We start from the raw sequence: 15,778 nt of genomic DNA on the forward strand, positions 1-15,778 counted from the left end.
ATCCTAGGAGGTGCTTGACAAAGAGAATCTATGACTCAATGGTAGATAAACTAGAGGAGACTAAATTTTATAGCTGTCACTCCCATTTATCTTCTGGTTTAACTGAATCAATTTCAGAGGTTAAATAATTCAAATATTTTAAAATATGCAATAAGAAAAGAAAATCCTGGAAAATAACACTGTAGTTATTTTAGTTCCAGAAAATAAACTGATAGCAAGTACACACATTTTACTGAAAAATGGCTCACACATTTAAAAGAAATTTAAATAACAATGGCCCAGGCTTTACTGACATATGATAAAAATGAATGAATAAACTCCTTGATCTTTAATCCAATTTAGTAATAGACTTCTAGATTCCTGGGACTTAGATCTAGCCCTAGGGAAAACTGTGAAGTAATAGAGTTGCCTTTGGGGGCCCACATGCACAACTCCCTTGCCTTTATCCCTATGATTCTATGTGTGGTACTGCCTTTCCCCTTGCCTCTTTATAAAATTGCATTGGCAAGAAAGAACTGAATAAATGAATACAGTAGTATGAAAAAGGTTCAATATATACTAGATTCAAGAATTTTGGGGGTTCCTTCCTGCTATGATATTCTGATTTCGTCACAGTCTATGCTATTTTCCATTCAACAGAGAAAAATATGTTAAGTTAAAGGAATTAGTATCTAATTATAAAATTTCAGGCCTGAATGATTGAGATGGAGGAGGCTTTACCTGCATTGCTGCAAAATTACATTGGTAGCCAGCTTCTTTTGCCTACTCACAAAACCAACCTTAGTCCTAGATCTCATAATAGTACAACTTCCTACTAAATAGTTGTACCCTCTTGCAGCTAGTTCATTTCCTCCCTGAATCTGAGGAAATTACTGGCTTACATGTCTCTGACATGAAAATTTAAGACAAGATAAATTTTAAGGAACAGAGACATGAAAAAATAGCAATTGTGGAAGCGAGATGGATCAACAGTTGTTGACTCAGGCTTTCTCATCAGATGGGGTCTACATTTTTTAGCTAGGGTTATATAACGAGATAATACAGATTTTTAGAAGACTGCAACAGGAATTCTGAATAATCCAAAATCAAAGATTATCACAAATTTTAAAAACTTTAACATCTTGAGAAAGAAAGCTGACTTAAATAATGAGCTAAGCTAAAAATTTCAGGAAAAGAGGTACAGATTAAACATAATAAACTATGTGCATTTGGCTTACTAGCAAAATAAATCAGCCTATAAAAATGTGCAGTAAAAATTTCAGTAGCCAGAAAACCAGAAATAGAAGAGAAAAGCTGAAAAGTAATAGAGATGTGGAATAAGTGGTTGTAATTTACAAATAAATGAGTATCAAATTTTATCTGTTATCCAGTTATACTGTTAAATATACATTCTTTCCCATTTCCCAACTCCTACTGCAGTTCTTAGAAATTTCACATAGAATTAAACATTTTTCTGTAAATAATCTCATACTACCATCATTTTGTTTGGTTTTGTTTTCCTTAAATAGCTACCTATTATTGAAAGTAATGTTTTCAGAAGAAAATGCCTGCTTCATAACGCACTATCATGTAGTTTCTTTTTTCCAAGTTTCTTTGACCAAGGTCCTTCAAGTTTATATTTGAGGTTAGAAATGAAAATAATTATGTGCATAGGGCCAAAGACAATTGTGCTAAAATTATTAAGGACTTAATCTTATCTAGAGTTACCCCAAATGTGCTAGTAAATTACATTAAAGTATGAGAAAAATGCAAAAGGCATGTCCTAAAGTTCCATTTAAGGAAATCAGCTTAGGCAGTATTTCCAAACACTAATGGAACATTTAAAATCAGACACCACTTTAAACGATAAAGTAAATAAGTTAAATATAGAAAACCAAGTCATTTTTCTATTCACTTTGAGGAAAATCCCAAAGCCAGCTAACACTCTAAAGGATAAAATATGAATTTAAAGTTTTCTAATTTTTCTAGGTATATAAACATGCATCCATATTCTATGGCCATTCTCCCTTTTTATGTTTGATCATAACAGAAAAATGAGGATGTGAACAAAAAGTAAAGAAAAAATAATTCATTTTATAAAAGAGTGAGCAATGGTAGGTGGTGATACTGAACGCAGTGCTGTGCCACTGTTCAGGAAGGGGGCACACATGAGGAATATTACTCCGGAAAGGGCCTTCTTAGTGATTTTGAGGACTAAAAAATTTGCAAGTTTCTTGGAAGTTAGCTAAGAAAGTTTTGTGAGCCTTAAAGCCGATATCCAACCAGAAAGACAATTCTACCTCCCAAAATAAAATAAAGTGTTTGTTTAAATCAGGAAATTCAGAAGTTGATAAATACTGAAACTGAACATGTACACTGCAATTCAGCTAATTTTGTGGTGTAGCCTTTGAATAAACTTATTATAGACCATCTTATTTTCACTGAAGCAATTTTTAGTGATTTCCTTCTAATCAAAGACTTGGAACTTCCTTTCAAAGGGATGGGATATCCTTAAAATGAAGCCTTTTCCATAACTAAATCCTTTTAAAAAGGAGCCAAGAAGAACTTGCCGTATTCTTCTCAAAGATGTTCATATTGACAACAAATTGTAGCAAGGGCCCAGGACTTGTAAGAAACACAGAAATATATTACTTATAATGTTCTTTTTCATTTTGCCTTAACTGGTATGTCTATCTCTCCCATTAAGCAAAGAAGATAATTGTTTGGTGACAGATAATATAGCAGAAAATGATCATAGGGAAATAGAGAATCACAGCTCTACTGAGCTTGTTGAAATAGTCAGCATTACCCACCATAGGTAAATTAACCTAATAAAGATGTGAACTGAAAGTGTGGGAACTCAGGCACTCAGGCAGACCCCACTGGTATTTCTGCTGGGTTAATGTTTAAAATCTCTCACAAAGGACTAAGTTGTGAGAAATTGAAAATTTCAGTAGGTAGCAATGTTCATGGAGCTTTTCTCTTCATAACACTCCCCAGTCTGTTTTGGTCCACGATTTAATAAAGCAGCGGATACAACAGCTTTGAGTTCCTGAGTACCTTGTGTGTTTGAAGATACTACTAGCCACGGAGTGACTGCCTCCAGCATCTTCTCACCAATGCTGATAGTTACAAAAGGGACCATATTTTAGGGAGAAGATATAATTTATGGTGAGTAGAATGAGGAAAAGGTGTCTGTTTAAATATTTTATAAACATCTCTTTCTCCTCCTTTCTCATTTTCTTTCACCTAGGGCCTCTGGGTCCCCATATCGGAGTGAAGAACCAAAGGGCAGTAGGCAGAAGGACCACTGTCCCAACAAAGGCCTTCAGACTCAGTGGAGAAAAAACGAGATGCCTTGACCATCACTTACTGGGATGACAACATGGTCATCATCAATCAAAGTAGACTTGTAGATTAAAGGTACAGATATTTCAACTGTTTTTAGCCCATGTAAAAATATCAAAACTCCTCTATTTTACGTATAGAAGTTTTTCCATGTAAGTTATTTTTCTGAGTCAATAATCAGTGGTATATAAAATGGGACCAGAAAATAACAAGACTAACATTGTATGCAAAACAAAAACAAAAAAACCATCTGCCACTGCATTATTCTCCAAACGCTTGTATTTTACCTAAATAAAATGTACAACCAAAACATTTAATTGTATCTCTAATTTTTAAGGCTCGAAAATTGTCTAGATAATTAAGCCTAAGATACTTTTGGGGTGAGGGGAGTTGGAATGACAGTTAAAGACATTTAAGACATTTTCCTGGTAAGGGTCTTTTTTTTTTTTTTTTTTTTTTTTTTGGAGGCAGAGTTTCCCTTGTTGCACAGGCTGGAGGGCAGTGGCGTATTCTCAGCTCACTGCAACCTCCACCTCCCGGGTTCAAGCGATTCTCTTGCCTCAGCTTCCTGAGTAGCCGGCATTAGAGGCGTGCACCACCACACCCGGCTAATTTTTGTATTATTAGTAAAGATGGGGTTTCACCAGGTTGGCCAGGCTGGTTTTGAAGTCCTGACCTCATGTGATCCACCTGCCTCGGCCTCCCAAACTGTGGGGAGTACAAGCATGAGCCACTGCGCCAGGCCGGTAACATTCTTATATGTATAGCTCCATTCTGCTTCTCTCAAAAACCAAATCACTCAATAGGGAACCAGATAAGTTAGCAGGGGCTGAGGGAGCATAGGATATCATTGTTTTCACACCTCCCAAACCAAAAGTTAAAATAGGAATAACTTAAGATCACAATGGCAATTATGTTTTTCTGTAAGAAAATAATGGAATTGAAAAGTTTGAAATTTATGTAAAAATTCAATTTGTAAAAATAAAAAAAAAGCTTTCCTTATTTTTTGGTAAAAGTTGTAGATATATATAATTAGTGAACTCTAGATGTCCCTTTAACATGTTAAATTTTCCTTTTAAATAGAAAAAAAATCATTGATAATTTGGAAAAAAAAAACTTACTTAGATTATAGAAAAATCATGTTTTTCTATTTTGGGTGATATAAATCTTTCGTTATATTTTTGCCTACATGATTGCCTAGCACATTATATTCCATTTATTTAACATAATATAATTGAATACATATGCTTATTCAGGAAATCAAAACTGCACAAGTTGCATATCTTTTGATGAGCACAGAATTAGATTCAGCATCTGAGGTTGCCTCAAACAGCTTTACAAATTTGTTATGCCTTAAGTAGAAACTTTAGCTGGGGCTGCGGGTGAGGGGAAGAAAGGCATGAAGTAATATTAATGTATTTCTAAGGTTGTTGAATTTATTTAGATAACAAGTAGTAATGGATGCTACAAAAATCAAAATAGTATAGCAATGCTAAATTATGTATTATCACAGAAGTCATAATTTTAGTTGCTGAACTTTAAACGTAAACTTTATCAATCTGCTAAGTACCATGTGGGTGTAGCTGGAGGACTCAAATTTTGACCTCTGGGTATCACCGGGTGGTAGGGACAGGGGTGGGGTGGGACAAACAAAAACACCATCCCCCACCCCTTGGAAAGACCATAAATTAAGATACCAATGAATTCATTATTTAATGTTTCACTTTTCTTAATACGTGTACCAAACACCAAGCCACACGTTTGTGCTGGAATGCCATCTGAAATCAAGATTGAAATTAACATATAAATATAATATTTCTATGACATAAAGCTATAATGATACAAATAATTAATATATATCTGAGAGTCTGCTATGATCTATCTAGTCTTTATTTTTCCGTGTGTGTTTCAGGTTGACCTACTTCCTGGGAATTAGCTACAGCCAATATAATGCATACTTCAAATAATGTCTTGGTTCCACTAGCTGAAATAAAAAGAAATCCAAAGGCACCCTGTTCTTGGTTACACTTGATTGTCTACCTGATGCTACTTAACCAGACTGACTCTCCTTTAAATGACTTACTGTTTGAATTTTGTGGGAATCCCGGCAAGGAGGATGGACCGTTCATTCCAGGGAGAAGGACTGGAGGAAGGCCGGGGAGTCCTGGGTAGGCTGCTGGCAGGCTGATGCCATGGAGGGAACTGCTGTCCATCATGCCTGGCTGCTGTACCGTCAAGCCCAGCACGTCTGAAGCTTTCTTAATACGATCAAGTTCCTGCTGTGCCATCAGCTGCCGAACCGTGGTCGGAGCTAAGTAATCTTTCTCGCGATCGAGCTGACTGCCAACAGTCTCCCTCACCTTCGCAATGTGCTGTTTGGAGAAAATGTGGTCTCTGATGGACAAGCGGGCGGAGTACTTCACCCCGCAGAGGGTACACTCTGGTTTGGTGCCTTCCGTGCCACTCTGATTGATCATGAAAGGCTTCCCGATGTTGATTTTAAATTTCTTTTCCTTTGCCCTTGCATTTTGGAACCACACCTGGACCACGCGTTTGGGCAGGCCAATCTCATTCCCCAGCATTTCACATTCCTGCATGGTTGGCGTTCGGTAGTCACTGAAGCAAGCCTTGAGAACCTTGAGCTGAAGATTGCTCATCTGCGTTCGGAAACGCTTGTGACCCGGCCGCTCGTGGCTTTTGGATTTAAAGGGATTGCTGGATCCGAAAGGATTTGGGGAGCTCGGGTCCGCGATGCTGGACGTTTCGCTGCGGTCGGCGTTGTCATCCGGGTCATCCGTGACGTAAAAGCTTGGGTCGTGGTCGCCATCTTTGTCGTGGAAATGGAGGGACGGGCTCGTGAGAGAAAAGAGAAACTTGTCGTCGCAGACCTCCGTGGTAGGCGTGGTCGCGGTTTTCGGCAGCGCGTCCAGAGTTTTCGGCTCTTTGGGAGACAGAGCCGGCTTCGCGTCTCCGGAGCTTCCCGTGGTGCTCTCCATCTCGGCGTTTCCCTCGTCTCCCGTGGTGGCGTCGCTGATGGCCGTATTAATGGACGAAGTCTCATCAAAATCGGTTTTATTTTGATCATACCCAGCCTCAGCAGGAGGGGCATGTAAGTTCTCTGCATCCTCAGGACACTCTGCTTTAAAAGAAGAAGGGCTCACGAGATTCTTGGGCGACAGCTCGGCGGTCTTGCTCACGGGGGTTGACACCGTGGAAGCCAATTCATTCTCACCGGACAGATCCATTTTCGTTAACGGCAGAGACGGGTAATCGAAATAGATGTATTTCTGCGGGCTTTCGGCCCCATCCTCGGGGGCTATTAAAGGGCTGGGCGGCAAGCTGTAGCCCGCCTGCTTGCCTTCATTCCAGTGGCGGGAGCGCACGTGGCTCTCCAAGGCCGACTTGGCTTTGAACAGCGCGCGGCAGAACGGGCAGCGTTTGTGCGACTGCGCGGGCCCCACCGCCCGGAACTGGCCTTTCCTCTCCCGCGCCCGCGTGTTCTGGAACCAGACTTGCACGACCCTTTTTTTCAGCCCGACTTCGCGCGCGATATGATCGAGCATTTTTCTGGTAGGATTGGAATCCAGCAAATATTTTTCATAGAGGATTTCCAGCTGTTCCGGGGTGATCGTGGTTCTCAAGCGTTTGTCGCGGTGTTGGTCTTCCCCACTATTCCCTCCTTCTTTTTCACTGCAGTTGTTATCTTCTTTATCGTCCAGTTTCCTTTTTAGGGAAGCAGCAACGGCTGTGGGGGCCGTGGCATGGGAGGAACCGGCCTGAGGTGGCATTTGAGCGAGGGAACTCCCCAGCAGCTGTCCAGTCATCAGCGGATTGTTGGGGTCGAATATCATGTAGGGCATGTCCATGGGCCTTTCCAAGAACGGAGAGTGAAGGAATTGGTTTTGAGCAGCGAGGAAGTGCATGTGCTGGTGTTCCTGCCAGAGTTCCAGAGTTGGGAAGGCAACTGTACACTGGTCACACTGGTATTGTAGTAACTGTGGAGGTAGACTGTTCTGGAGAGACGTCATGGAAATTTGCAGTGGACTGGAAGGGACCGGGGTTTGAGAGGCCGAGGGAGGTCTTCCAATAAGTTGGGGTTGTTTTGGTGGCTGTGGCTGTGGCTGAGGCTGGGCTGTGGATGCCTGCGGTGGGTCTGAGGAAGTCGATGCTAATGGCAGGGCTGGTTTGGTGCCTTGAGAAGGGGGAGAGGGGTCACTCTGCTTTGGCTTTTCTGCGGGATACTCGGGTTTTGGAGAAGTCTTCTCAGGTTCTGGTTTGGGTGATGGAATCAAGGGGGTGCTGGTCCCAGAGCCAGAACTTGCTGCAGGGGCAGCAGTGCTTTTGGCTGCATCCATTTGGCCAGACACTGTGCAATGCTTGTACACCACTTGATCGGTGGCATCCATGGAGTCTTCTGTTTGGCTTTCATCTTGGGCATCATCATCTTCATCCTTGTAACACTGCTTTTTCTGATGCGTAATCAAGTCAAAGATCCTGGGGAAAACCACATTGCACTTTTTACACTGGTACTGCATGTTGCTTGTTCGAATGTACCGTTCATTAGTGAGTTCTCTTTTTTCATTATCTTTTGTTTCTGCTTGATTCTCATAACTCTTTCGTGCTTTCTGACGAGCATTCTGGAACCACACAACAATAACCCGGGTAGGTAGATTGAGAACTGTGGAGAGTTGTTCTATTTCATCATCTTTTGGGTAAGCATTTGTGTCAAAAAAGTCTTGCAGAACCCTAAGCTGGTAGTCAGTAAATCTCGTTCTAGAAGACCTTTTACTGAATGATGCATCAGATTTGTAATGTTCTAAAGAGGTGGGCTGTGGATCAATTCTGATATCTTCTAAAACCGTTATAGGAGGGTTACTGAAGTTGTATGGTGAATCCTTATTTCTCTGCCGTTCCTTAAAAAGTGTATTTCGAAACCAGTGTTTGATAACTTTTTGGGAGAGACCAGACTTCTCTGCCATCTCTTGGATCTGTTCTTCACTTGGAGAATTATTGATGTCAAAATAAGCCCTCAGGATTTTTAGTTGATCATCTGTAATTCTTGTCCGTGGGCGTTTGAACTGAGAATGTCTCAAGAAGTTGGGATCTAATCCGAGCTGCTGCTGGCAAAGTTGGGTGAGGTCTGCAGAGAGCGTGTCCATCTGTGGCAGCTGCAGGGCAAGCTGGGGAGGAAGTGCAGGGTGTTGCACAGGCTGCATCATAATGGAAGGAAATAGTGGCAGGTCCAGAGAAACAGGCAGCTGGACCTGCGGGGGAGCAGAAGGTGGAGGAGGTGGGGGAGGTGGAGGAGGAGGGGGAGGTGGTGGTGGTGGTGGGGGAGGAGTGGGTGGTGGAGCTTGCAGAGGAGTAGAAACTGTATTGGGGATCTTTACAGGACCCATAGAAGAAGGCTGTGGAGGAGCCGGAGGCAAGGGCGGAGGGGGAGGTGGCGGGGGTGGCGTTTCTGGAGAAGATGGAGAAATTGGATAAAGCTTGTCATAGGCCTCCCTGTATTGACGAGCAAATTTTTCTAGCGCTCCATATGGAAAAAATTGCCCATGTACATGTTCTTGGTGACTCTTTAAAATAAGAACATTGGAAAACAATTTGCCACATGTTCCGCATTCGAGTTTGTCAGTGTTTTCGCTTTCACCACTTTTGCCCTTCTTCTGTACCTTCTGTCTGTTTTCGTTATACTGAATGACCAGTTCAAAACCAAAGTTTTCCAGTAACGCTTTGGCCGCATTTCCTCTGGCTCCTGAAGCTATTCGGGGTGGTGGGATGGATGGTTCCAAGGATTTTTGCTTCTTTGTGTCTTTGCCTTCTTTGAGTCCTTCACCTTCACTTATAAATTCCTGCTTTGGTTTTTCTGGCTTTTCAGCAATCTCTTCTGCCTCCTTATAAGATGGCATGTCCTTCATGATTTGGCAGTCTGCACTCGCTGTGTTACTTTGCTCTTGTTTCAGTAATTTGCTTGCCTGCTGTTGCTGCTGCTGCTGTGGAGGTGGCGGCTGCTGCTGTTGTTTTTGAGGCTGCAGCTGGGGCTGTGTGGCTTGGTATTGTTGTGCTTGTTGCTGTAGTATCTGGAGTTGAGTTTGGCCAACGTGATGTTGGGTTTGAATCTGCTGCTTTAGGTCTTCAAGCAGGGAGCCAGCCATTCCTGTCATGCCAGACATCCCAAATGTGGCAGAGCCTGGCAAGCCCAAATCTGGCCCCAAGCTAAACTCCGTCCCAGGTATATAGAATGGAAAGAGAAACTGAGGCTGCTGAAACTGCAGCAGTGCTTCTGGGGTCATGGGAAAATGAGGCAAAAAGGCTGGGTTGAGGAACTGAGGCTGAAAGAACGCGGCTTGCTGTTGTAATTCGTGCTGTAGTTGCATCTGAATTTGTGCTGGTGACTGTGGTGGGTGATGTGTAGGTTGAGCAGAAATTAATTCAGGAGTTTGCTTTTTATTTAATTCTTTGGCATCTAAATGGGTATCTTTGCTGTTTACGGCTGCTAAACTCATGGAATCTAACATCCCTTGGCCAGGGCTGTTAACATTCCCTGCAATGCTGTGCCCACCAGCCACAGGGCCACCAGGCTCCAGCTTTGCAGCCCTAGCCTTTGTCTGGTGGAGCACAGACCTCATATGGATTTCCAGTGTGGAGCTTTGGCTGTATGCAACATTGCAAATGCTGCACTTGTGGGGTTTGTTATCTGTGTTGCTGTTGGTTTCTTGTGGAACAGGACTGGAGGCTTCCTGCAAAACTTTTTTCAACTTATGCAAGTGCGAAACTGAATTATAGTGGACCAAGAGAATGTTCTTTTGGGTGAATGACTCTTTACACACTGTACATTTATATGGACGAGATGGATCAAGGAATTTTTCCATTGTAAAATTGGGCCCTTTTCTAAAAGGTAAGGTCCGCTTTGGTTCAGAGCCCATGTCATCTGGGATAGAGCTACTATCACTTCCTATAGGACTTGCTTTCCCTTCGTGGTCCACCTCATACTCTCTCTCCATTTCCTGCTCTAGGCCATGGTCATCCTGGGCCATGGTTTCGCTCTCCGCCCACAGTTCACCATTCACGGGCAAGGAGGCATACAGCTGTTGAAGTTCAGCTTCACTCAGTTCAGGGTGGCCTGCTTCCAAGTGTTTTTTTAAAGCCTGGAATGTACGGAAACTGCGCTGGCAGAGGTTACACATTGTCGCAGCCCGAATTGCATGATACTGGGAATGTATCTGAAGCTTCTGCATAGTTTTGAAAGCCAAGCTACAATGGTTACAGCGATACTTATAGACATGGCGGTCAGAAACAGAGAGCGGTTGCCTTTTTTGCTGTTCATTTAATTGATCTTGCAGTGTGTCGGGGATTTTCACATCCTTACTGCTATTTTTATTCCATTCTGACACTTCCAAGGGTTCTTTAGTTGGTTTCTGCTCCTCATTCTTTACTTCTACATTAGCCTTTGAATCCTCAACACCTGCCATGCTTTTGTCATCCATTGGACTTTCACCTATTAGGAAAAAGCACAAACATTTCTCTTAGAATAAGAAAACCTACTCCTTAAGTGTTAATAAATATTATAAATAGGAGCCTCTAAAGGTTTCCGCTTAACTCATTCTTTGAAGAAATGTTTGCTGAGCAACTACTATGTGGCAAGCACTGGGCAGGGTACTGTGGATATAAAGGCAAACAAGAAATCACCCCTGACCTCAAGAAATTTCAGAAAAGGGAAGAAAGCAAGTCAAAGGTCATTACAGTATGCTGCAATTAGTATACTAAGGCTATCCCTTGGTATTCATGAATTAGATCACACAGAATTTTCCTGAGTGACACTTGGGTTCCCTGAGGTCACTTACAGATAACCAGATACAAAAAATGAATTGGAAAATATGGCTCTTTGAAATGGCATACATTTTCCCCCAACGCTTTACAAAAATTTTTCGATAGTAATAATCTTTCCACACCACCACAAATTCAAGCCCCTAAGCATGTTGTCTGAAGGTTTTGATGATGAGATTGCATACCTGAATATTTCCCAGACCCCTCTGCTGTCATGGCTGCAGGTGTATCCCGCTCTGATTTCTCAGAGGCAGCTGCTGGCAGTAGCATACTGTTTGGCATCATCACATCAGGGACAGGCACCTTTGAAAACCAAAGGGGTTTATGTTAAAGGTATCCCAGAAATCACAAATTCCATCACATCACTCTTTTGCTGGTAGCATATCTCACTTACATTTTTTTTTTTTTTAAACCAAAGCAGGATGTTTTGTGGATGTTACAGATCAGTGCCATACCTTCAAACTTTAGATCAATGCTGTGGCAGTGTTGTAGTCTTTTTACCATTATTATATGGTTTAAAGGTTTTGTAGGTTTATTTTTTTATAATGATAATGAATAAAGTTTGAAACACAAAGTACCCACTAGGGTTATTTGATGAACACTATAGATATAAAAAGAAGACTGCAAAATATGTTCTTTACTAAGCTATGCCTCATACTGTATTTTTTCCAAGCAAAAGAGATCACACATGGGCCTCGGGTATGATTACTATAACATGGGCAATAATAGATCTTTAAGTAGTTCAGGAGAAATACATTTCTATAAACCAGTAATTATAGATTTCATATTGATACCCTAACACAGATTATGTCATACATGCATCAGTATTTGGTATCCTTACTGTCATAAGCAGCTTCTCCACACAATCTGGAGACACACTGTGCAAATGCGTCAGATGCAGCTGGAGATGCATTTTGTTGCTGAGGACGTCCTGGCAGAGAGGACAGCAGAGGACCGGCTGCACCGAGTGCTGTGACAGGACATGCATCTGGATACGACTTTGGTCCCTACTATTGTAGTTACAATAAGGACATTGATAGAACTGGAAAATATTGAATAAACATGGCCACCATTCGTTAATGTATTTCTCATTGACACATAATAGTTGTATTTTGGGGGTACATGTGATATTTTGATATATGCTTACAATGTGTAATCATCAGGGTAACTGGGATTTTCATCACCTCAACAGTCATTATTTCTTGTGCTGAGACCATTCCAAATCTTCTCTTCTAGCTATTTCAACATAGTTAATGTATTCTGATGACATCAGAACAGCAGAAGTAATACCAAGAGCCAGGTGTGGTAGCTCACACCTGTTATCCCAGGACTTTGGGAGGCCAAGGCGGGTGGATCACCTAAGGTCAGGAGTTCGAAACCAGCCTGGCCAAAATGGTGACAGCCTGACCATCTCTACTAAAAGCACAAAAATTAGCCAGGTATGGTAGTGTGTGCCTATAATCCCAACTATTAGGGGGTCTGAGGCAGGAGGATCTCTTGAAACTGGGAGGCGGAGGTTGCAGTGAGCCGAGATTGTGCCACTGCACTCTGGCCTGGGCAACAGAGGGAGACACCATCTCAAAAAAAAAAAAAAAAAAAAAAAAAAAAAAAAAAAAAAAAAATACCAGAAGTTAATTATATTGTCAATTGCAATGTCTACATATATTTCAACAGCACGGAAACATTTGGGATTTTAAAACTATCAGCAGCAATAAAAAAAAAAAATACAGATTTACACAGCAAAGGGGAAAAAAGTATTTACCTGTTCATGACAGAATTTACTGTCCTCTGTAGGTTTTGACCTTTTTGTTCCAACATCCTCTTCTTTTGCCAGCAGGAGTTGCTGGGTACCCCCTGCCACACTGACTTTTAGCTCCTTCTCTGGTGTGATTATCCCTGATTCCCAAAAAGAATAGAACAACTCAATTTAAAAACACAATGTCAAAATGAGAAAAACTATGTTTTTCAAACAGTTGTGATGCTAAACAAACTGAATCACAAAAAGAGCCAACAAGCAATTTTAAATAATACTAATCTCAAAAGGCAAAAAGAACACTTCTTTTTGTCCTCTAAGTGGACTTTATAAATATATTTTAAAATGCACTCCTGTCTCATGTTTAGATAACCCTAGGTGGCCTTGAAAGATTCATCAATAACACACGCTCTCTGGTGTCTCAGAATGCCTTTACCACATTAAAGCAAATCTACTCTCATTCACAAATACTAACTTAAAAAAAAATCGTTATTTTAACTAACATTTAATTACCTATCTCTTTTCTAAAATTCATTGACAATTAAAAGATTTCAAAATTCTGAGAAGGGCTGACTGGTTGTAATGCAGAAACTTAAATACTAATTTTATGCTATGAATGGAATTTAAAAACGGAAAGGATTCAAAAATTAATCATATATATCAGCTGCTGCTATTAGTAATTTACTGTTTACTGTAGGTATTTCAGCAGTTGGTTGTACATGAGTATAAATCTCAAGAAGACAGTGGTTTCATGAGGTTAATACAAATATTTGGTGTTAAAAACGATTTAAAATTTTGCCTAGATGAGCAGTGTTACGTGTAGGAGCCTCATACACATCAAAGAAAATAGTGCAATTCTAATTTCCCAATCTAACAGAAAATTCTTTCCAGCATCAATTTGCCCGATAATCTCCTCTGTGAGGCTAGATATTACAGCGACATTGAGTAGGCATGTCACATACATCTCATGACAAACACAAAACCTCATTTACCAGCCATTCCAATCTCATCATAGCACGGCATCATCTGACCTTTTTTCTGCTGTTTATTATGAGTATTTCTAATTTTAACTTTCAATTTTCGCCATCTTCCACTCAATTTGCAACTAAATTATTTCCAGGGTGAGGACACTATCACTGGACAACTGGGTGCAAATACATCTTGAAATGCAATGAAGCTAAACCATTGATTGCTATCAGACCCCGCGTAAATATATAGTCCAGGCGTAATCTGATTGTATGCTGTGCATGAAGATTTATCTTAATTTTTTTTTCAATACACATAAGGTTCATATAAATGAACAAATTGCACCTTATTGCAAAATAACCCAGTTTTAATTTAGAAATAAGGTCAAGGATGTTATGGAAACAAAGTAAAAATAAAGCAAAAAAATACATTCTATTTCAACCGTGGCTAGAGACGCATGTTTTATACCTTTTAAGTAGTTTCAGAAATTTCAAATTCAGGAAGAAATATAAAAGTAAGAGTGATTCCATGCAGACCAAAATTAAAATAGAATTTAAATGATATCATGACAATAATTTTATTTTCTTGGGGTTCATGGTACATGCAGAATTAATACAAAGTTTTCATCAGATTATACACTGATTTCTAGATTTACAAGCACTAGAATTTATTTGAATTGGTACATTTGTCTTCATATATATTTATTGAAGAAATTTAGGTTATTTTTAGATATTTTAAAAATAATTTATGGTATTTGAATTTGAGTAAACTTATATCCAGGAAAGACTGAAAAGCTTCATTACATTGATTTTAAAATGCCCAAGTATTTCATATCCAAAGATATGTCAAAATAGGAAAGTTGTAAGTCCTATGATCTTGTCATAATTAACTCTGGAATCAAAAAATATAGTTTTCTTTCTCAAAGCTGAATATACTTTGGAATATTGTTTTAAAGTGTTAAAAATAAACATTTAATAAAACAATATGATATTTTATATTTTCAAATAAAACTTACTGCTTAAAATGTCAGACCAAGTTGTATAAAATCATTGCCATTTAAATCAGCCAATGTCTATCAATTGCCTTCTCCTATGAGATGTTTCTTTAAAAGGTCCCCCACTAATAAGTAAGAATTTGTTACCTTAGGAGAAGAATACTCTGTCATATCCCTCTATCATTCTTTTGTGTACATGGTAGAATTGGACATGACCAGTAAGTTGATCCAAGTCCCTGTGCTATCAAAGACTGTCACACACAAGTTAAAAGAGAATTTCCGTGACTTTGTTGCTTGCAGGCCCTTTGGATCATCAGAAATTGAATAAATCTTTCAGAAACTTCTAAATCTATTAAATGTATAGCTATGGACTCATTTCCATAAGCACATATAATGTGTACTTTATTCTCATGCTGACACTGTCAAGGATCAAAAAAAGTATTGATTTTAAGATCTGAAACGTTTTACTAAGCCTACACACTGGTGTACATATATGGTATATTAATACCATCTATGTTAAGAATATATTGATTTTATTTTTATGCCTATTAATATTCATCAAAAACATAATTGCTTTTGAATTTAGTGATGTTCTGTGCCATTTCAAATAAGTAAGAGTTAAGTTTTAGGGTCACTATCATATGGCTGTTGCAACAACTGTTGGCTACAGTATTCAACACAGTATGTGTCGGTCTCAAAAGTTTTCTGGCTAATTAAACCATAATCTTAATATAAGCCAGGAGCCTCCTAAAGATTATTTCATTTGAAATTGTAAGGAAGTTATAAATAAATCTAGAACATCAAACGTTAGTTAGGTGTCTCAAAAATGCAAGGCACTGATAGTAAGAGAAAGCAGAGAATACTGAGATGTGGTAACATGACAAAATCAGACTCTAGAGGATGAGGCAAGT

The 15,778-nt window shown here is 39.8% G+C and overlaps 1 protein-coding gene across 2 annotated transcripts in view; it reads right to left on the reverse strand.

The window, feature by feature from the left end:
• Positions 1-15,778, reverse strand: part of ZFHX4 (zinc finger homeobox 4) — a 184,678-nt gene that overhangs the window by 5,858 nt on the left and 163,042 nt on the right. For both annotated transcript variants that reach the window (XM_074386973.1, XM_003940698.4), the window contains exons 7-10: positions 12,917-13,050; positions 11,996-12,196; positions 11,340-11,457; positions 5,411-10,825 (exon numbers count right to left, since the gene is read on the reverse strand). In XM_074386973.1, the coding sequence (XP_074243074.1) occupies positions 5,411-10,825; positions 11,340-11,457; positions 11,996-12,196; positions 12,917-13,050 (5,868 nt within the window). The remainder of the gene's footprint in view (positions 1-5,410; positions 10,826-11,339; positions 11,458-11,995; positions 12,197-12,916; positions 13,051-15,778) is intronic.

Source organism: Saimiri boliviensis, chromosome 15 (genome assembly GCF_048565385.1).
Source record: "Saimiri boliviensis isolate mSaiBol1 chromosome 15, mSaiBol1.pri, whole genome shotgun sequence".
NCBI classification, from domain to species: domain Eukaryota; kingdom Metazoa; phylum Chordata; class Mammalia; order Primates; family Cebidae; genus Saimiri; species Saimiri boliviensis.